Source organism: Lactuca sativa, chromosome 3 (assembly GCF_002870075.4).
Source record: "Lactuca sativa cultivar Salinas chromosome 3, Lsat_Salinas_v11, whole genome shotgun sequence".
NCBI lineage: Eukaryota > Viridiplantae > Streptophyta > Magnoliopsida > Asterales > Asteraceae > Lactuca > Lactuca sativa.
This window is the reverse complement of record NC_056625.2, coordinates 38,332,298-38,353,550: the sequence shown is the minus strand read 5'-3', so window position 1 is coordinate 38,353,550 and position 21,253 is coordinate 38,332,298. Positions and strand designations below refer to the sequence as shown.

The 21,253-nt window shown below is 35.8% G+C and overlaps 2 protein-coding genes across 30 annotated transcripts; one reads left to right on the top strand and one right to left on the bottom strand.

The window, feature by feature from the left end:
- Positions 1–875: 875 nt before the first annotated feature.
- On the bottom strand, positions 876–9,975 carry LOC111905221 (F-box/kelch-repeat protein At1g22040). Of its 29 annotated transcripts, none has more exons than XR_008230743.1 (6): positions 9,923–9,973; positions 8,394–9,693; positions 8,084–8,125; positions 7,756–7,859; positions 7,515–7,591; positions 884–898 (listed from the first exon to the last, which is right to left on the bottom strand). XR_008230743.1 is itself a non-coding variant. In XM_052769217.1 (3 exons), the coding sequence occupies exons 2-3, from the start codon at positions 9,134–9,136 to the stop codon at positions 8,463–8,465; spliced, it is 456 nt and encodes a 151-aa protein (XP_052625177.1). In that variant the 5' UTR covers positions 9,137–9,693; positions 9,923–9,973; the 3' UTR covers positions 8,293–8,462. The 29 variants fall into 29 exon arrangements, 1 of the variants encoding a protein (XP_052625177.1); XR_008230733.1 differs by lacking the exon at positions 884–898 and adding exons at positions 5,033–5,666; positions 5,834–5,897 and having other exon boundaries at positions 6,677–7,859; XR_008230736.1 differs by lacking the exon at positions 884–898 and adding exons at positions 5,033–5,185; positions 5,834–5,897 and having other exon boundaries at positions 6,677–7,859.
- A 2,934-nt stretch (positions 9,976–12,909) lies between these two features.
- LOC111905220 (uncharacterized) lies at positions 12,910–14,583 on the top strand. The gene is made up of 4 exons (XM_023900911.2): positions 12,910–13,080; positions 13,856–13,960; positions 14,051–14,218; positions 14,285–14,583. The coding sequence occupies exons 1-4, from the start codon at positions 12,979–12,981 to the stop codon at positions 14,423–14,425; spliced, it is 516 nt and encodes a 171-aa protein (XP_023756679.1). The 5' UTR covers positions 12,910–12,978; the 3' UTR covers positions 14,426–14,583.
- The last annotated feature ends 6,670 nt before the right edge of the window (positions 14,584–21,253 follow it).

Sequence of the window (21,253 nt, the reverse complement as noted above, 5' to 3'; positions counted from 1 at the left end):
ACACTAGACGAATTCTTGCGCGTTGCGCAGCGAAGATTAAAAACATATTGTTAAAATATTGAAAAATATATGTTTAAAATGGTTATGTTATTGACATTAACTTTGAGATAATATTTTTACACTAATTTATATATATATATATATATATATATATATATATATATATATATATATAGGCTTAGGTTATTTTGTTTTTACTAACTATTGTGTGCCAGAATGCACAAATCTGGACCACCGGATGGAATAGAATCAAAGATCATGATTTTAGGGTCTATGATATCACAATAGGGTAACATGTACCATATAATCACACAAATTCCAACATAAGGGCATTTTAGTCAATTAACCTATATTAAAAAAGGAAATTTTCAAATTTTTAGGGATACTTAATTCCTTTATTTTTTAAAATCTGAATATTTTAAATTAATTCAAATTTAAAAATCCGATTTTATTCTGTCAGAATGTTAAACATTAATTAGTAAAGATATTTTCGATTTTATTCTTGCGGAATATATTTCCAATGCATATATGTTTGATAATTAACCTGATTTAATAATTCAACATATATTATTCATATACATTAGAATGTGAATACAAAATCATATATATTCTTACAAACTAATAGTCTTATACAATTTACTATAGTTATACATATTTTAACAAAATATCATCAAAAATGAATAAAAATATTAAGAAATAACATTCTTAAATATACAATTATTAAGCAAATACACATGATCTTCATCAATGGTACAAATAATGCACTTGATTCAAACTATGATGAAAATGTGATATATCATCGTAAGAATGTAATTCTTCGCAAAATATACTTGTTGTTGAACTCGATTCCAAATCTTTCTCTTGTATGATCAATATTGAATTCCTTCTTCAAGCCATTCTGAAAGAATAAGATGCATTGTTCATTAGTATTACCAGTGAAGCTAATGTACTTGTTGTTAACAAACATTCTGAAAGACATTGTAATAGAATGCATTTATACAAATAAATTCTGACAGAATACAGGCATTAATTATTTAATAGAAACTATATAATAGAGAATGATAGCATATTCTAACATAATGTATTTCATTTTTCTTATCTTGCAATATTTTTTACTTTTCCTATCTTAACAAAAGGATATTAAAATCGAATTCTGTCAGAATAATAGACATTCTAAGAGTTTTGACAGAATATATACCACATGACCAGATGCTAACAGAATGTATTTCATTTTTCCTATCTTGCAATGTTTTTTTTAATTTTCCTATCTTGACAAATAAGGAGAGATTGAAATCGAATTCTGTTAGAATAATAGACATTCTAAGAGTTTTGACAGGATAAATTCTCTTTTAGGCATTTCCACAAACACCTTTCGTGCAACATATATAGATAATAGAGAATCAAAGCTCCAAGTATAAAAAAACAAACATCCACCAAGTGCAGATTTCTATGTACTGTGAGTGTGGCTTGTCCTTCAATCCCAAATAAAGAAAAGAACAAAATCTAAATTAAACAACACCAATTGAAGAATCGTTTGACAATCCATCTAAAGTGACAAAGAGGAAAAGATAACAGTTGTGTGTATGAAAAACGAAAGAGATAGACCTGAAGAGCTTGAAGGGTAGAGAACTTGAAATCGAGTTTTTCGCCTGATTTAAAATCAACATACGAATGCTGAAGAGGAATTGCGCTTGTGAAACCTATTCATCATCTTAAGCTTCATGTAACGCCCGTAGATCAGGGCTAGTCAATTTAGAGACGATAGGCGTCAAAAATAAATTTTTAATGAAAGATTATTTAGAATGAATAATCTTAACTAAGTTGTAGTATATGTTACAAGGATTCCGTACATATAAAGAACGCCGAAATCCGAGTTATAACGAAGAAGTTATGACCTGTCGAAGTTTCGCGACAGAATCGGCACGACACAGCGCGACGTAAAAAGTGAATTTACGTTAGAGTGATATTTAGCCTTAGCAATCTAAATGAAAGTCGTATAATACGTTAAACCATGAGCGTGCATAAAAAGAACGCCCAAATCTGACTTCGTATGAGGAAGTTATGATTTTTCTAAGTTTCGACTTAGCGGTATGCAGCCCGAAATACTCGATTTGAGATCGAGCGGTTTTTTAGCCGAAACAATCTAAACGAGAATCGAAGATCTTGTTGTTGGTATCGAAGCGATGAAAAGTTAGGCGAGAACGGACGTCAAACGAAGAAGTTATGACTTTATAACGAAGTTTTCCTGTCCGGGCCTACTAAAAATAAATAATAAAAATAAAGTCAAAATTAGCCGACGAAGTCTAAACGAAAGTTGTAGAGCGTAGTCTCACCTACGCGTGGATATAAAGAACGTCGAAAACGGAGTTCGTATGAAGAAGATATGAATTTCCGAAGTTTATTAAATAATTAATATTTAAATTTAATTATAAAACCCGGTATTATCCGAAGGGGGAGTCACCGGGCATATCCGAAGTACGCCCAGCGTACTGCTGTACGCCCCGCGTACAGCGAAGCATGATGACCTTCGCACTCGAGTTCTTCGGATGACGAACGCAATGACGATTTCGGACCAGTACGCCCCGCGTACTCCGACGCTCCAGCCTCCTATAAATAGGATGCGAGGGTTCCGGGCTTATTTGCTCATTTCTCCTCGTTTTTGTGCCGAAGCTCTGCGTATAAACCCCCGAAGCCATCCCGACACCCCGGATCTCATATCCAAGTTAAGAAGGAAGTTTTACGCTCCCGAGATCCCGTGAAGTGCGATTCCCGAACCGAAGCTCTGCCCGCGAGAAGTCCGGTTTTTGTGGAGATCTTCCAGATCTACCGAAGAATACTACTTCTGCAAGTTGTAGTGCTGTCCGATCATCTTCTGATCAAGTGAGTGTGTGGTCACTTTCTTCTAACACATAAATATTAAGTATTTTCTATAAAATACGTGCTATGTGTATAATATAAGTTGTTTACATGTGTGAGTGTATACTACCTTTCATAAACACGATAATAATACAAGTATGGTTTGAGTGTATTAAGTATATTGTGGTTTATACGTGTGAGTGTGTAGTTATTTTCTTCTAACACATAAATATGAAGTATTTGTTATAAAATACGTGTTATGTGTTTATATATTGTTGTTTATTTGAGATGAGTATGGAATGAATGTTTTATATAGTTTTTAAATGAGTTAAACGGTATATGTATTTTATATCTACAAATATGTTGGGTAGAACATGGGTAGATGAGATAGTTGGTATGTGATAAAATGATGAGGTATGAAAGATGATTAAGAATGATATTGGTAGATGCACCAATTAAAGAATGTCATAAAACTAGCAGATGCGCTTGAGAATAATATCGGTAGATGCACCAAGTAATGAATGCCGTGATCTTGGCAGATGCGCCAAATAGAGATTGTCATAACAATAGCAGATGCGCTTATAGGATAATCTTGGTAGATGCGCTTCTAGGATAATCTTGGCAGGTGCGCTTATAGGATAATCTTGGTAGATGTGCTTATAGGATAATCTTGGCAAATGCGCTTATAAGATAATGTCGGCAAATGCGCCTAAAAGAGAATGTCATAAACCTGACAGTCGCGCCTCATAGTGTATGACGTAATCCTGGCAGAGGCGCTTAAAGGATAATGTTGGCAGATGCGCCTTATGTAGCAATGGAAGTTTGTGTAAATTCCTTAGGTCAATCCTTAGGAATGAATGAATGACGAGTAGTTGAACTCCTAGGGTAAAATCCTAAGAAAGATAACAGGGATGAGTAATTGAGTTGATTGTTTGATGGTTGAATATAATAATTATATTATTGTAGGTTGAAAACCCTATATGCTCACCAGGCTCCCAAGCCTGACCCACTCAGTTTTTCTTTGCATTACAGGTAATGGCACAAGAGTATAAGTTGGTGGACTTGACGAGAGATTTTGGATTATAGGCCAGTAGTTATGAATAACTATTGTAAGGTCTATTTCATATTGTTTATGCTTTTGGTCTGTATCGGAACACGACATCCCGAGGTTTTATTATTTAATGAAAATACATTCTCTTTGAGAAACGTTTTGATAAATGGTTATCATATTTTATTTTGGGAACAAATTCCGCAACCGTTTTCTTTAAACGATCACTCTGATTTATAAAACAAAGCATAAACAAATCGGTCTTTTCTGGCTGTGAAAATGGGGATGTCACACTTCATCATCTCCTTCATTCTAACTAGCATCCAATCTTCATAATCGTTTGAACTTAGAATCTTCATAATTAGATGGTGATTTTAGGGTTTATTGTGGCTGTGGTGGTCGTGGTGTCCGATGACTTTTGTGATTTAGGGTTGGGTTGTGAAGAAGCGGAGCAGAAGATGAAGGCAGGTCGTTCTTTCTCGTTTTATTTTGGTGATTTTAAAATCAAATCCCCCATTTATCTCAATTACCATAAATTTAGAGTCATGATTTACTAATTTACCCTTTTTAATTTATTTAATGATTAAATTATTCCTAAATTCCTATTGGTTCATTTATGCATACAATAGTTGCTAAAAACATTTGAACCTAGCTTTCTCTCTCTCTCTCTCTCTCTCTATATATATATATATATATATATATATATATATATATATATATATATATATATATATATATATATATATATATATATATATATATAATCTCTATTATTTTGAACAATAATATTTATTGACATCAACCCACATTCCTCATTAATAGAATTAAATATAATTATTTATTTAATATTATTTTTAACAATTATTATTATTGATTAATTATATTTTTACTTATGCGATCATTTTCTAATTACAATAATGACGTTCATTTAAAATACAATTTATTTATAGCTAAATGTAATTTATAATTTGATGTTATTATCATTTAAAATTGATATTAATTAGTTTTAAACCACTTATTATTAATAATAAGTTAAAGAAACTTTTAAGAAACACTTAATATTATTGTTAAAATGTGAAACTTACGCTAAATAATAAAGTCATTGTAACGACCGAAAAATACAACCAATTTTAAATTTTTCAAAAACAACTCGATTCCATTAAATCATTACAAAAAGGTTTTCAATACAAAACATTTAGCGTATTCCTAGAATCACATTACTACAAAATCATGAGGAGCAATACGATCACGCCTTCGCCTTGCCACGGTCTCTTGAAGAACCTGAAAAACATAAAACCACAACTGTAAGCCCGAAAGCTTAGTGAGATATCCCCAAAATACCAACCACTTATACCATACATGCATAACATGCCACAACATATCTGATCACAGAACAGCCATGCACTTCGGGTCTACTGTGTGATTGGTCTGCCGCACCGGCCTACAGTCCACCTGGTCCACCCTCTGAGTCTAGCCATAAACCTCGAGTCTACAGTGTGATTGGTCCGCCCGCACCGGGCCTTCAATCCACCTGGTCCACTCTCCAAATCTAACCACATACATCGAGTCTGCAGTGTGATTGGTCCGCCCGCACCGGGCCTTTAATCCACCTGGTCCACTCTCTGAGTCTACAGTATGACTGGTTCGTCCGCACCGGGCCTTCAGTCGGCCTGGTCCACTCTCCGAGCCTCGGCACGTCTGGTCCGCCCTCTTGGGGCCTAACCAGGATACCGACCTAACAGGTCACCAGCATAGCATCTCCCTATCTCTCAAGATACCGATCTTAATCAGGTCTCTAACATATACCATCCTAGCTCTCAGGATGCAAACATATCAAAGCAGTAACATAACAACAACTACCCAGATCTCAATCCGATAAGGGCCGGCCTTGGTGCCTTAGACCCTGTTGATATAGTGAGGATAACTCACCTCGAAACTGCCAGCTGAAAAGGATAAGATCCCGCTGCTCCAAACTCCGACACGAACTCCTCCACTGAACACCAAAACACTCAACTCAATAAATACCCTTAATTACCAAAATACCCCCGAAAGACAATTGGTCAACCCTTGGACAAGGTCAAAGTCAACCCCTGATTGACTCTACTCGCCGAGTCAACCCGATGACTCGCCGAGTCCCCAAGCTCAGGACTTCCCTCAATCCGCGACCTAAATCGCCGAGTCACCCCAAGACTCGCCGAGTCCAACAACTCTGATTCCACCTGCACACAACTCACCGAGTCATCCCTTGACTCACCGATTCTCGACTCGACCAGAAAATATTGGGACTCTTTGACAAGACTCGCCGAGTCCAAGAACAGACTCGTCGAGTCTAAGGTTATCTTCAACCTACTCGCCGAGTTGTTCTTCCAACTCGTCGAGTTCCAGCTCATCTTCAAGCAACTCGTCGAGTCCACCCATGTGACTCGCCGAGTACCACCGGTCTGAATCCATACAGAAGCACTCCAGGCCATGCAATTGATCCAAAACATAGATCTAGCCTCCTACAACCCATCCATCACGTAAAGTGGTAAACTTTACGTGAATCCAAAGAGATCTAGGCCTTTAACACTTTAGGGCTAGGGTTTGGGACATGATAGCTTCACTACACACTCAAACACAGGGACTTTCAGGCATTTCAACCCTTCTCCATTCCAGATCTGAGGTAGCAACCTCAGATCTAACCTCTAAACTCCAAAACACCAAAAGAAAAGCTCCCCACAAACCCCATAATGATGAATCCATAAGAATAACAGCCCAAGGATGAGATATTACCTCAAAAGAACGCCCCAACTGCAATGGAACTCGAATCCAAGCAAAGCCCCTTGCTCCAAGCCTCCTACCCTTCAAGATTTCCTCAACAATTGCTTCTCCAAGCTTCCCAATGCAATATGATCACTCACACACGAAGGCTAAGGGTTTCTGGACTTGAGGATGAGTAAAGAGGTTAGGGGAATGAATGTTATGTTCTTTATATAGGGCTCAACCCCGAGAATTAGGGTTTTCTCCACTCAGCGCCTACTCGCCGAGTCCACCTTACTGACTCGCCGAGTCGGTCACTTAACACGCGACCAATTCGCGACTCTACTCGCCGAGTCCACCCATGGACTCGCCGAGTTCCCCTTCCAATTTTACTCTTTTAGCCCTTCAACTATACTCTTTGCTATTTCGGGATGTTACAGTGATAAGATAGACAATTTGCATTTCAAAAGAGACTTGCATGGATAATATGACATATCCATGTAATTTGATTTTATTATTTATAACTAGAGAAGAAACCCCGCGTTGCGGGGTTCGAAATGGCAAAGGAAACGACAAAATCCCCAGAATCACATGTTTACGTCCGGTGGCTACTTGTAGCTACACTACCCCGAATGAGAAAAAAAAATCAGACTTTTTAGTCAACTTCCCGCCTCAAGTATAGCCATATATCTAGAATTTTTCAAAAAATAAATAAATTTAAACATAACAAAATAAAACAAAAGAGGACATTATAATGTCCAAAAAAAGATAGTCATAGTCGTAGACTTACCCAAAGGTTCCCAAAAGAAAAGAAGACATTATAATGTCCAAAAAAGAATAGTCAGAAGACATTATATAGTCATAGACTTACCCAAAGGTTCCCATTACACACATTGTGACATGCGTATTAGTGTACATTGCTAACTTTGCAAGCCCAAAATCTGCCACCTAAGTGAGTGCCAATCTCACAAATATAAATATGCATTTCAAAAAGACTTGAATTACTCTATATGGTTTTCTGTTTGTTGCAAACAAATCATTGTTATTGTAGAAATGCAGAAAAAAGGAAAACTATATTTTGCAAACTATGGTTCGAAAGGTTAGTAAGATACCTGGGCATCAAAGCTACCATCTAACAGAATGTCAGATGACTTAATATCCGTGTATGATCTTCGGATGACCCGATACATTTTATAAGGCGTCGCATAGCAAGGCACTAACAGGAACGAAATGCAATATAAGAGGCCAAATCATGAATTCATTATCCAAAAAATTCTATTATCTCACTAAATAACTGAACTCGTGACTAAATCACAATATATATATATATATATATATATATATATATATATATATATATATATATATATATATATATATATATATATATATATATATATATAATTGAACCCAAAGTGTGTGGGATTTGCTAAAACATACCCCAAGTATGAAGAAGCTAATCAACCTTCGCCTTCATCCCACCTCTCATACAAAGAGAAATAGATCAGTATCTAGAACTGCTACTTTTTTTCAACTAAGGTAGGGGATGTAGATCTCTTGAAAAAGAAATCAAAATAAGTGAAATTAACTTAAAAAAACTTCATACGACTTTAAAAAAAAAAAGAAGCTCATGTAATGGACACATAATCTATGTAAAATCTCAATCAATAAAAAGTTATCCAGTAGACTTGTACAATTAACTTTAAAAAACTTCATACGACTCGTACAACAAGCACCAGTAAACAACAACCTCACTTGGTGACTGATTATATTCTCCTTGCTGGACCACCTTCGATACGTTTTTTTCCTTTGGCTTTTTCTAGCAACTTGTATTCATCTTCCAGATGCAATGTATCATAGTCGATGGATCTCCACCAGTAGCCCCCCCCCCCCCCCCCCCCCCACCGACAGTTGTGATTTCACTACCATTGAACCCCAAACAGAATTCTTGCTCTTTTATGTTTTGTTTCCTGCAATCAAACACATTCCTTGAATTTCAAAAGAAATTCATCAGGTCCTTATACACATTTGAAGGTTAAAAGCAAGTTATTTGAATAGAGGTTTGAAACCTGAAACTGAACGGGCCTATCGGTATGACAATGGACATGGAAGAAAATGAAAGAAATGGATAAACATCATTTACTTAGACAACAAACTTAAAATGGGATTAAGACAACAGAGCCTGTACCTTTTAGGTTCAGCTATCATTATTTCAATCTCAGCCACACGAATCAGAACGTCACCTTCAACCACTTTCCAAGAATCTTCAACATGATCATAAACTTTAATTCTAGCACTTTCTAAAGAACTTGATGGATCCAAAGCATAAAGATCATTATCAACAATCACACTTAATTCAGTCCCGGTTTGTTTCATGGGCCACCCTTCTCCCATTCCAACCGGCATATCAACCCAGGAATTAAATTCCGGATCATAAACTTCACCAACAACATCAACAAAAAAAAGGCCAACAATATAAGCATTGAGGAACATATAATTTCCCACGATAAGTGGTTAATCCGGTTGCTATTGGTTTACGTAAATAATCTTAAAAAGCGGTTAGTAACACTTGTGCTTTTCAAAAGGGCATATTTGGAATTTCCGACCATAACCCGGTTAAAATCCAGCTGGAGATCCCGAAAAGAACTTGAAAAGAGACAGGTGTTCACTTGCCTTGCAAGAAAGTAGGAATTTAATGGTAAAATTATAAGGAAATTAGAATGGTGACATGATAATCTATTAAACATTTTAGAGTTTAACGGATTAGTCAATGCTTTGAAATAACATGTTGGTTGAGGAAGATCTGTACACTATATATCCCAAGTATTACATCTAGTTTCCTCATGGTTATATGGTTTGTGTTATAGTTATACAGTTTCTCCAAAGCAAATGACATAAAACCCTAGAACAAAAATAAACGGATATATCACAGGGACCAGAAGCGTAATTTACTAAAAGTAATGGACTTACAGCAGCTCCCTGTCAGAAAGTAGACCAATTTTTCTTACACCAGGAACTCCTCTCCTACTGAAATGGAAGTACAGAAAGACCTGGTGGCCAAAAAAAGGTAAAAAAACAAATTAAATCAACATACAAAAAACAATCAAAGTAAATTCGTATGCAAATTCCTAATGTGGAATACAAAAAATAAAAGTATGTGAAATAGAATGTATAAAGCTAAAGTAAAGAGGAAAGAGATCTTAGTTTTCCCAGCATTAATTATGAAACTGTGGATGTATGAAGCATGTGTAATTGAGAATGGAGTGGAACTAATGTTACCGATTTTTTGAAGCATTTCATCAAGCGCTTGATGTGCATCTTCAAATCTGTCAAGTATGAACAAAAAAAAAACAATTTAATAAGCCCCAAATTTGTTTTTTTTTTCACACAGAAGGTTTCCCATTCTGAGATCCAACTTCATCAAAACATAATAGAGAAAGTTTCCCTTTTTAGTTTCAACTTCATGAGTTTCTAAAATTTTCGCTAAAGGAATAATCTACGCACACTATTGTGTGCTTATAATTGAGAAAAAACTAAATTGTACCAATAAAATTAAGATCGATAAAGGACTTGCCAGGAGGTAGTTTAGGTTGAACAGACAAGGAAACTAATCAACTGTAGGTTGCTAGAACTGCAGATACATGTAGAAAAACGCAAGTAACGGAGTTCAGGGTCGATTTGAGGAGAATTATCATCATTAGCAACAACATCATTGGACTTCCTCTTGCCTGGAACGTGAGCAACATCTTTTAACTCTAAATCCAAACCAGATTTATACCAGAAAAGCTTTGTGAGGAAGATGATAATGAACAAACCCGAAAATTTGACAAAAAAAATTCGTAGAATTTGATGAACAAAATTACTGTGGCGATATTCCTGGTAAAGGTATTGGTAGATACACGCAGATGATGCTATTGTTAACTGTGCTGAGGTGAGCGGTGGGAATTTGGAGCAGCAGAGTAGAAGAATCCGGAAGTAACCTGTGTAGTAATCCAATGAACGGTAGCCTGATCAGGTACTGTTCGGCTGGAAGAAGCGGGGAATATCGGACGATGGAGTGAAGAGCAGAAGAAGTGGGGAATGCCACCGGCTCAGATGGTTTTCATGAGGATTCGAAGCGAAGATATGGAGAAGAATCGAGAAACAGCAATTAAGATAAACATCACAGAGAAGTGTGGATTGTTGTGAAGGGATCTAGAACAAAAAAAAGCGGTGGAATATAACCATGGTACACTAACTAACCTATGAACTACCCTATGAACCAAGCTACAGGTGAGGTACTGTAGCTAAGATGAGAGAAATTTAATTTATATATATAATTATTGCTTATTAATTTTAAAACCACTTATTATTAATAAGTGAAAGAAACTTTTGAAAAACACTTATTATTATAATTAAAATGTTAAACATATACTAAAATATAAAGTGATAAGATAGACAATTTGCAACTTAAAAAGGGCTTACATGGATAATATGACATATCCATGATTTTTAATTAATTATTTTATTTTGAAACAACATGAACATACAAACATGTATACAATAGTTAATTAAATATTATATATATCATCTTCCATAACATATGATCGATAACATGAATCTAATGTAATTTACATTAAAATTTCAACCACAATATATAATGATATTCTTAAAAGAATAGTTAAATCAAGAAAATACAAAAAATAATCGGTATATAAAAAACTTACAAATTAAAAACTTCAACATAATAACATGACTCGAAAAATTGTTCAAAGCACTCAAACCAACACAAAAAAGTTTAAACTTGTTTTCTTTATGAATTTTGTATGTGATTTGTATTTGTGTGTTTACTCAAAAAGATTGACCTTTTTATAGTAGAGTATCCATTAATTTTTTATTAAATATATTATATAAGTTATAAAACCTTTGAATTGTTAATCATAATTCAAAGATTTTTGAGTGGTATTTCATTAAAATAAGAGGTTTCAAATGCATGAGGTGTTTGCAAATTTTTATGGGGGTTTCAAATGCATGAGGTTCAAGGAAAAATGCTAGCTTTATAAGTATGTATGATATACACAACACTAGCTTGAAGAAGACAACATATCACGTTCAACTTCCTTCCTCTTAAGTGCATATATATACATATGCATGTCTATATGACATCCAATCAACAATTTCTAGCCGCATATGTAACTCCACTTGCATCCACGTCACCAATTTCTAGCCGCATATGAAAGTTCTCCAACTGAGTGCCTGGTAAAATGCTAAATGCTAAGACTCAGCATGAGTTAGTATTGGGATAAAAACGAATGCAAACCGATAAGTTTGGTATTTGAGTTTTGAAACCTATTGGGTTTGGTTTTTGGATGGGTTAGGTTTTTGGTTTTGAGGATCGGTTCTTGGGGTTTAACCTTGGGTGATGAGTTTTGTGGGTCGGTTTTTCGTAGGTTTGTGTCGGTTTCTGTTCGATTTTTAAACCATTAAGTTAGTTTTAATGTGCAAACCAACCCAAACCGAATTTTTTGGTCTTGAAAAATCTAAACCCAAAACCGATGGTTTAGGTTTGGGTTTGGGTTCGGTTTTAGTTTCTCAATTTCGATTTTATTTGTTTTTATCGGTTTTTTTAGGTTTTGGTTTCGATTTTGCTAAGCCCTACTAAACGCCTTATTAAAAAACTTCTATTAAGTTTTTTAGTTTTAGGGTATATTTGGGTTGGCATTTTTATCACAAAAGTATTTTTAGGAAAAATGTTTACTGGCTTATGACCTTTTGAGAAAGGAGTTTTTAAAAATATGTTTGGGGTGACTTTTATGGTAGAAAAATCTGAAAAATCAATAAATTGGTTTTAAAAAGTGTTTGATTTAACTTTTTAAGTAAAAAAGTTAATTTATTAAAAAGTTCTTTAGTTTTTTAGAAAACTTTTTTTTTCATATAAAAAGCTCTAAAAAGTTGTATCAAAAAGTTATTTTTAAATATTAAACTCTTTTTTTAACTATTTTGAGGGGGTGTTTGGCTTAGCTTTTCACACCAAAAGTCCTTTTTGAAAAAGAAAAAAAAGCAAAAGATGTTTGATAAAACTAGTTTTAAAAGTTACTTTTGAAATATTTACATATGAAAAAAAAAATCTTAACTTTTTATAATTTTTTCAAAAAAAACTTTTGAGATTTGAAAAACTAGACCAACCACCCTGAGAAGAGAGGCCGATCCAAAACACCATTGTAAAATATTTGATATTGAAATAAAACCATTTAAAATATATAAATATTAAGACTTTAATGAAATGTTGTAAAGTAAAACAAAAACATAATTTGTTCCTGGTGTGTAGCGACCTCGAGCAAGGAAAGTGTGAAAATATGGTGAACTTCATGTTGTACATCAGCGCGGACCTCGAGAATCTCACAAACTTTCAGCCTGCAGGAGGTGTCGATGATCCTAACTTCACCTACTACTTCAAGGTTTTCTCATTTTTCATTTTCATGGAGTTTCGCATCATGTATCATCGATTCTTCGTTACTCGAGTATCCTGATTCCTTATGTTTCTGTGATTCGCTTTTTATAACTTTAATTCTTGCTGAAATCTGCGAATCATTGTTGTTTGAGTTTGTTTGTAGCGGTTGGCATATGTAATCTATCTGTTTGATCTATTCTGTTTTGCAATTAGGGTTTCAAAACATTTTCGCAGTTTGTCTTATTCGTCTGATTAAGTTTTTGTGGCTTTGAATCGATCTGTTTAAACGATCGAGTGATTATCCATCCATTAACTTTAATTCACTGTACAAGTAAACTTGTTAACATTATTAATCAATTCGTAATGCGTCTTCACCTAATTTTGGTTGGCCTTTAACTTGATTATATCAGATTCTGTTTTGATCAAGTGTAAAGGAAAATTTCTGCCTTTTTTGGTGATAATGAGCAACCTTGATTGATGTTTTTTATGTATCCAATTAGTTTGATACTCCCAACAGTTTCTTATCTTTCTCACAATCCAAATTTTTCCCCAAACAACTTGTTAATTATACCAATCTTTCTGATACAAATCAACTCTCACAATTGTTCACATTCAAACAATATCTTCTTCCACTTGGCTTAATTATAGCTAATTTTGAAGTTTGTTTATGATATAGCTTCATCTTTCAAGAGTTATAGCCATTCTTTTTCAGTATCTTCACTATCTTGCATGTTTGTTCATGTTTAATTTTCAATTATCACATCTTTCTTTGTGGTGTGCAGTTGAAATGTGAAAACTGTGGTGAGGTGACTGAGAAGGAGACATGTGTCAGTCTGAATGAGACACTTCCTCTACCAAAAAAGGGTACCACTAATCTTATCCAAAAGGTTATATATCATTATCATCTCTTTACATTTAAATCAAATTCAATTTTGAAAGAAACTAAATGGTGTAGTTTATTATTTATTGTGTATCAGTGTAAGTTCTGTAAAAGGGAAGGAACAGTGACAATGATACCTGGTCGAGGATCTCCACTCACTAATGAGTTGAGTGAGGGAGGAAAGCATGCTGCTTTGATGGTATTTGACTGTAGGGGTTTTGAACCTTTGGATTTTGCATTCAGTAGTGGCTGGAAAGCTGAATCTGTAAGTCCTAAAAGTATTTTATATAAATATTTCATCATATGATTTTATAATATTTTCTTTGTATAGATTGAAGGAACAAAATTTGAAGATATTGATCTGTCTGGAGGGGATTATGCTGAGTATGATGAGAAGGGAGAGTGCCCAGTCATGATCTCTAATGTGGCTGCTATGTTCAAAGTCGTTGACTTGAGTAAGAAAAATTTATAAATAATAATAATAATAATAATAATATTATTATTATAATCATTATGTAGATTATTACATGATCTGCTGTTTGAGTGGAACTTGTGGTTTTTATTTTGTATCGACTGTTGAAACTGGTGGTATGCATAATGGAAGATCTGTGCAGGGTTGGATTCAGGGAATTTAAGGTTTTAAATTAAAATTGAGCGTTTCATTGAAGCATAAATGTTCGCCTATTTATGCTTCATATCATGCTGCATTACATATGGGAGACTATATGTATTATGTTGCAATTTGCATGCATGAGACATTGTGGCATGACTGATCGATCGTGTTGATTTCATATATTCCATGATATCTGATTATGAATTGTCAAATGCATATCACATGGGTTGTGAGTTGAGCGTTAAACATGGGTCATGTTGTTGTGGTGGGATTCTTGAGAGATGTTAATATGAGTTCGTGTTGATCATGTCTACATGATGCTATCATGCTATTGTAAACCCTTTGACTTGGAAATTTTCTAAAGATAATATATATATATATTTGATGGAAACCGTAAGAAGTTATAGATGCAAAGTTGGACACCATTATAATTTGGTTAGATTAAACCAGATCAATTAAGGCGGTTAACAAAAAAGGAAAAAAAAAATTATATAGTTATCAGAATGCATTTTGAATTTTTAATGCTTTAAGTGAACAAATCATAAAATATTATAATATTGAAGGTGAGGGAAAAAAAAGTAAAACGCAAAAAAATAAAAAATAAAAAAATAAAATAGATTTTGTAGTTTGCCCTGGACACTACCTCCGCGATTCACTGTAACACTGCTACTTCTCAACTGATAGATTTCGTTTGTTTCTAGTTATGGTCCTCCATGCCACCTTATTTTTTTCAAAATATAAAAGGTTGATTAACTGTAATATGTTGACAAGTTCTTTAAAAAAAAGGTTATGTTTGATCATTGGTATTAAAATTAATGGTATACTTAACTTTGATGGTAGCATGATTCTATACTGTACCATCTGGTCTATCTGGTTAGCCAGAAATGATAGGGTGTTCAAAAACTCTTTTACTGCTCCTACGAACGTGGCGGATACCATTATCTCCACATCCTACAATTGGTACAAGTACAGGAGCTCTTCGGGTTATGGCAGTTGGGCGGAATGATGTTGTTTACCTTTCGAACATTTTTTGTAATTCACTTGTTTTTTACTTGTTTTTTCCTTCCTGTTTCTAAAACTTGTTTTGCTTTATCTCTCCATGATTTAGTCACTTGCTAATCATGGGTTTTATAATAATATTTGCTGTTTCCAAAAAAAAAAAAAAAAAATTTGTCACTTCAACCAGTTTGGACGCACATGGGTTTGAATTATGGATTCACTATTGTATGTGTGTTGTGGATATTTCAAGTAGAGGTTGTTAGGAGGTCGGCCTTGAGTTGAGTGTTGCACATTTATTGCATTGTGTGTTTGTGTGCATCCATGAATTAGTGATTTTACATCAATATACTTATTTGTATGATTCATGCATTTATCGCATATGTGTATTTCCATCCATCTAGATTATAAGCCTTAAAATTGTATTTTCGGTGGCTTTGTAGGAGGATATAACATGACTATTTTCGCTTTATTTCAGAGGTATTATCCAAATTTTAAATTGTTAGAATTTTGTGAACTAAACACACTCTAGGATTCTATCATATCCTTTATTATCAAAGACACATGCAACCACTCCACCCAAGCCGTAATATCCAAGACACCCACATGCATAGGAATATTAAGCTCCAACCATCGAGACAATACATTCCAAGTCCTCGTCGCTATCTCACACTTAAAAAAAACAAGTGAATAAGGGATTTGGTTTGTAAAGAACAAGGACATAGAACCAAGGGGACATTTATACCATTAGAAGCTGAATTCAGTCCAAGAGGCAACCGATCAAAACAAAGACGCTAGAAGAAAATGTTCACCTTTTGTAGAACAAGTTTATTCTACCTTGTTTCCCCATTTCCATCCGAGAACAAGAACTCTTTGATTTGCTTTCTAATCTCACTCAATGTAAAATCACCGTCTATATTCAAGTCCCAAAACCAAGTATCTAGCCGAGAAGACAAATGGAAATTCAACCAACAAAATCGACATTGCTTCAAGTTGATCATATCCAAGACCAACCCTAACATCTCTATGCCAATGCCATACCCACTCTTCTAACCTCCAACGATCTTTTATCTCACAATCCTTGTTTCTGTCAAGCGAAAAAACGACACGGAACCACACACATAAAGTGATATTTCCTACCCAAACATCTATCCAAAACAAAGCATCCTCATCGTTCACCAACTATCTTCGCAAACAGGAATGAGGGACAATTCATTTTTCATGCATTTTATTCAACGATAGCATAATCCTAGACCAGATCACATGCCCACAAGATTGATCTCCTTCCAAAATACATACATAATTTACATGCCCCACTTTAATAACATGTACCCATAAAGCGGTTTTCTCCATGTCCAATCACTATCTCCATTTTTGGAGCAAAGCATGGTTAAAACCTTGTAGACTTCCAATGCCAACCCTTATTTCTATTTATAAGCAATAACAAAATCCGAACTCACCCGATGGATTTTATCAAGATTATCTTCATCATCCCAAAAGAACTTGGATCTAAGAGCCTCCATGCAATTTTAAACTTGCGCCGACATAAAATTGATGACATATAGTAAATACCATGTCAACCAAGGACACACAAGAGAAGCATACATATACCACCTATATATGGTGTAACGACCGTAACGACGAACTAGACAGTTAAAATATAATAAGCGACAAAACGACTTTTTGATAAAAGATTATTTAAGATAAATAATTTTATACAAAGTTATAGTGTATGTGACAAGGATTTCGTACATATAAAAAACTCAGTAAACCGACTTCGTATGATGAAATTATGATTCTTTGAAGTTTTGCGATTAAACCGACGCAACTATGTGTATCGTAAAAAGTGAATTTTTGATATATTGCTTATTATCCTAAGTACTCTAAAAAAAGTTGTAGAAATCATAAAACCAGGAGTGTACATATAGAGAACTTCCAAATCTGACTTCATATGAGGAAGTTGTGAATTTTCGAAGTTTCGATGCAGTGGTGCAGACACAGAAATCGAAATTCAAATCGGTTGACTTTTAGCCGAAACCATCTAAATGGGAGTTGAAGATCTCGTGATAAGCAGTTCGTCGATATAAAGATAGTCGAAAATAGAGTTCGTATGAAAAGTTATGAATTTTACAAGGTCATTTTCGGTGTAATCTTCGTAGACTATTAAATTTAAGATCGGTTGAGATTTAGCCGACGAAGTTTAAATGAAACTTGTAGTACTCAGAAATACAAACGTCTGGATATAAAGTACGTCGAAAACGAAGTTCGTATGACTGAAATATGAATTTTTAAAGATGCAGGCTTACCTACTCACTTTGCCACGTTGCCCCACTACCTGATCGCCACATGTCTATTTTCTATAGGCTGAGCATGCCGACCAAGACTATGCGTGACATGCACCACGTCTCTGTACGGCGCGCCTATAACAACCCAAAAATACAGATAAAAATTTTGTTTTTAAATTCATTCAAAACATACGATAATCATATCAAAACAGTCGAAAGTGTATCATAGCAACATTTTATCAGAGTACAAATTCCCAAAATCACATAATACGGAAAACCATATGTGGATGCAGTGCGATCAGGCCCTGCCCTTCCCTTTCGAGCTGGACGTACCTGAAACATAAAGTGAAAATTGTAAAGCTTAGTGAGTTCCCTCAAAATACCCCATACCAAACAAACATATAGTCAAACATTTGGGTGCTTGCAATCCCCTTCGGTCTATTTCAACCGGATACAATCAAGCATATTTGGGTACTTGCAATCCCCTTCGGTCTATTTCAATCAAATACAGTCAAGCATATTTGGGTGCTTGCAATCCCCTTCGATCTATTTCAACCGGTATCGGGTCTATTTTACCCCTACCACTACCACATAATATCATAACAAAAGAATAACAGAGTCATCAAGCAAATACTGTCATAACTGACAATTGTTACGAAGACAATCATCATACTACATCATAAACTAGTGGGTCGACATTAGTGCCTTCGACCCACGTATACAGTAAAGGAAACTCACCTCAGATTGAAGGTATCAAATCACACTCAAGGGGCTTACTCTAAAAATCCTCTCTCTAAATCACAAGTCTAAAACCCTAATTAGAAAGTTGGTCAACAATCCAACCTGAGAGTCCAAACCCTAAATCCTGGCCTTAAGGGAAAAAGTCACTTATTCCTTGCCTTATTGAGCCTAGCCCGTCAAGGTCCAAATGTTGCTAGTCACGAAGCCCAACGATAAACTATGTCCAAATTGGGCTCAAGCCTCAAAGGCCCATCATAGAAAAGCTTACGGCCCAACAAGAGCCCAAAAATCCCTAAGTCCCACACGGACCGAATAAACCCAAGCCCACTCTGGTGAGTACGCTCAGCATACCAATCAGTACGCCCAACATACACATTCCTCGTACCCGTCGGGACTTCAGAGGTGTAAGCGCAACGTACCCCTAGGTACGCCCAACGTACGCTTTAGTTGGCCAAAACCTTTTCTATGGTCTTAATCAATTAAGACCTAACGTCTAAATTTTAGATCCAGGATTCTTAAAGTGCATTAAGCCATAAAGTTGCCAACTTTATGCTTTTGCATGTCTTAATGGGACAAATCTTGGATTAAACCACATTATCCTCATGAAACCACATTCAATCACATGATTGAACTTAATCCATAAAGACTCCATTTTTATGCTTAAGGGACCTTAGAAACACTAGGATTTAGCATTATAACCTACTGGAGTAGCTCATATTTTCAAGAAATACCTCAAGGACCATTTTATGATGAAATAAGCCCTAAACTACAAACTAACACATGGAGTCATCAAGGTAGAAGCTTTTTACCTTCAACAAGCTAGATATGATGAGAAGCCCATGGATCCACAAGCTCTTTTTTTTATATAATTCTCCTTCACAAATCTTCTTCTTCTTCTTCTCTAAGCACCATACACACACACACCAAAATCATACACACAAGCTCAAACTTTAGGGAAAATGAATTAGAGTTTCAAGATATGACTCAAAAGACAATGGAGGCTGAAAAGGTGATGAACATGAAGGACTTATTCAACTTAAATAGGGTGCAAACCCTAAAAATTAAAGTTTGCTTATGGTTTGAGTACCCTTTGTGTATGCATGGGTACGCCCAGCATACGTAGGGGTTATCCTGATCCGTACATGTAGAGGGAGTACACCATGCGTACCTTGAGTACGCCCAGCGTACTCTTTTCTGGTCCAAAATCAAATGAAATAATTGCAAGAATTTACCTGGCGAATCCAGGCATTATAACTCTCTCCCACTTGAATCTAACTTCGTCCTCGAAGTCCAATGTCACAAATAACTCAGGATAATGATCCTTCATTTCTTTCACTGGCTCCTACATCCACTCAGAACCCTTGAGTGTTGCCACTGAACTTTTACCAACTCAACAACCTTATTCCTCAAGGTTTTCATCTTCTAGTCAAGGATCGCTACCGGTCTCTCAATATAATTCAGACGATCATCCACTTTGATGTCCTTTAACGGAACCACTGTGGAATCATCAACCAAACATTTCCGAAGCTGAGAGACGTGAAAAGTACTATGAATTTGACTAAGCTCATCCGGAAGATCCAAATGATAAGCCACTTGGCCCACCCGGGCCAAAACCCTGTAAGGACCGATATCCTTGGGGCCCAACTGGCCCCTATTCCTTAATCGGATGACACATTTCCAAGGCGACATCTTCAGGAGAACCATATCTTCGACTTGTAGCTCTAGATCTGATTGGCGCTTGTCGGTATAGCTCTTATGTTGACTTTGTGCTGTCTGGACTCTACCCTAAACCTGTTGAATCATATCGGTCGTCTTGAGTACCACCTCGGTACTCCCCATGATCCGCTGACCGACCTTGCCCAAACATATATAGGTCTTACACTTCCTCCAGTATAGCATCTCAAAAGGAGGTCGATCGATGTTGGCATGATAACTGTTGTTATACGAAAATTCTGCTAACGAAAGATATGTATCCCAACTAACACCGAAATCCATAACACATGCCCGTAACATATCCTCCGATGTCTGGATGGTCTGCTCGCTCTAACCATCAGTCTGCAGGTGAAAGGCCGTGCTGAAATGCAGAGGAGTACCTACTTCCTCGTGGAACCTCTTCCAAAACCTGGAAGTAAATCGAGCATCCCTGTCGGATACTATAGAAACCAGAACCCCATGTCGTGCCACAACCTCCCTGATATAGATATCGGCCAGATTTTCTGCCGAAATGCTCTCCTGCATCGGAATGAAGTGCACGCTCTTGTTCAATCGATCCACTATGACCCATATCAAATCCACTATGTGCGCCGTCCAAGGCAACTTCGTAATGAAATCCATGGTAATCTCTTCCCATTTCCATACGGTAATGTCTAATGGCTGCATCTTGTTATGAGGCCGCTGATGTTCGGCCTTGACTTTCCTGCAAGTCAAGCACCTCTCTACATACCAAACTACATCTCGCTTCATACATGGCCACCAATAATCAAGACAGAGATCTCTATACATCTTTGTTGCCCCGGGATGAATAGAAAATCTCAACTTGTGCGCCTCCCCCATCAAAACCTGTCGCGCACCACCCCAATTAGGAACCCACACCCTCCGATGGAGAGTCAATAACCCTCGACTATCATAAAGGAAACCACCTGACCTGCTTTGGGTGATAAAGGAT